Source organism: Nestor notabilis, unplaced genomic scaffold (assembly GCF_000696875.1).
Source record: "Nestor notabilis isolate BGI_N333 unplaced genomic scaffold, ASM69687v1 scaffold11251, whole genome shotgun sequence".
Classification (NCBI taxonomy): Eukaryota; Metazoa; Chordata; class Aves; order Psittaciformes; family Psittacidae; genus Nestor; species Nestor notabilis.
The window spans coordinates 74,365-76,062 of record NW_009915263.1 but is presented as its reverse complement, the minus strand read 5'-3'; the positions used below and the strand labels follow the sequence as shown (position 1 = coordinate 76,062).

General features: G+C 38.3%; 1 protein-coding gene across 1 annotated transcript in view; it reads right to left on the bottom strand.

Moving 5' to 3' along the window:
- DCLK2 (doublecortin-like kinase 2) overlaps positions 1-1,698 on the bottom strand; it is a gene marked incomplete at its 5' end in the record, with an annotated part of 85,304 nt that overhangs the window by 9,245 nt on the left and 74,361 nt on the right. The window contains 2 exons of the mRNA XM_010024057.1: positions 96-173; positions 1,466-1,599. Of these exons, the coding sequence (XP_010022359.1) occupies positions 96-173; positions 1,466-1,599 (212 nt within the window). The remainder of the gene's footprint in view (positions 1-95; positions 174-1,465; positions 1,600-1,698) is intronic.

The following is a 1,698-nucleotide window of genomic DNA, read 5'->3' as shown; positions in this document are numbered from 1 at the left end:
TCCCTAGGATGCCTTCTTCAGGGAGATAGGTAAGATTTGCTAAGAAAGAACCTGGTTCTTTACTATTTTTCCCTTTGACATCCAGGGACACTCACCTGCGAAAAGGTGGAAATCCACATAACAGTATGTATGTGATCACACCTGCAGCCCAAATATCCACCTTTAAGCCATATCTGAGAAAATAAGACTATGTTACTTGTGCGAGATTTAAAAAAAAAAAAAAAAAAAAAAGAAAAAAAATCAGTAAAAAACCTGATTATATTTACATGAATATACATTGAGAATCTGCTGTAAGTTACTTTCCTGATGATGTAGAAATGTATCTTGTACATAAGCATCATTTCACTTAGCATCCCTGACAGCCTTAGAAAACCATAACATCATTTTTCTTTTCTTTTTTCCCCCCCATAAGCCTCAAGGCTCTCCAGGGTCTTCTGAATATACTCAGATTCAATTCAGTATGAAGGTTTCCCAGTTCAGAGTCAGTAATGATAAAAGACATGGATGTGCTTGCTTAGTCCCCACAGTGGAGTTACTATCTGTAAGGTTATAATGTGTTGCTAAGCAACAAGAAATATACCAATTCTCCAGTCTCTTGAGTGCGTAACACAGGAAAAAAGAACTGCATTTTTCTTTTAAAGCACAGAAATTAAAACACTGGAGGTCAAAAAGAGGTCTTTTTTCCTCTTCCTTTCTATCCAGGAGATTCAGTTTGTCAAAATCTAAAACATGCAGATGAAGTGCCCTTTGACACTGCAGCTGTGAAATATGTCTTGATATGACAAATGCACTGAACGGTGCTTGAAACAATACAACAAACTTCCCTCCATTAAGAGGACCAAATTGAGAATGGTCACAGCTATGGCAAGAGCCACTTAGCATGGAATTGAGGTCTAATAGGTCTAGAAGAAAAGAGGACTTAAAAAATTCTACCATTTTACAAAACTATTTTGTATTTATGCAATCACCTGTTAAATACAGAAAAATGGGGAGGTTAAATTAAACCAACAGTTATCAAATAGCATGTGTCACCCAAAGCAGGTCACTTCAGATGTGCTCTGAGAACAGGTTTAGACTAGGTGACCTCTGGAGTTTCTTCCCATATAAATTTTTCTGTTTTGAACATGAACAGTGTGTTTTGTTTGTTTTTCCCCAAGCATCTGCCACAGCTGCTACAATGGGTTCTGAACAGTGAGGTGAGGCAGGGAACACAAACCAGCAAAACTCCACTGCACCAGCTCTGGACCTAGGGAGATGACAAGGAGGTAAAGATGAATCCTGGGAACAGAATGAGTGAGGAAACTGGCCTTTTCAAGGAATTGAATGATGCCTGTTTTGTCATAAGTGCTTTGGTTACAAAATGATGAAGGACCAGCCTGTCAGAGCATTCTAGTTCTTACAACATTTAGGAGCTATCTGCCAAAAATAATTGGTTAAAAGACCTATGTCTGTCAGTCATCCTCACCCTGTCTCTGCAATGATTTCTGGAGCCACATAGGTAGGTGTACCACAGACAGTAAATAATGGTCCTTCAACCACAGTTGCCAGTCCAAAGTCTCCTAGCTTCAAAGACTTGGTTCCATCTGGATATTCACATACCTAGAACCAGCAAAATCAAAATGAATGAGGAGAAGAACATCTGCATTTTTAAAATCCTTTAATTTGTTTGGGAAATAATAATCACGAAAAAGAAGTAAC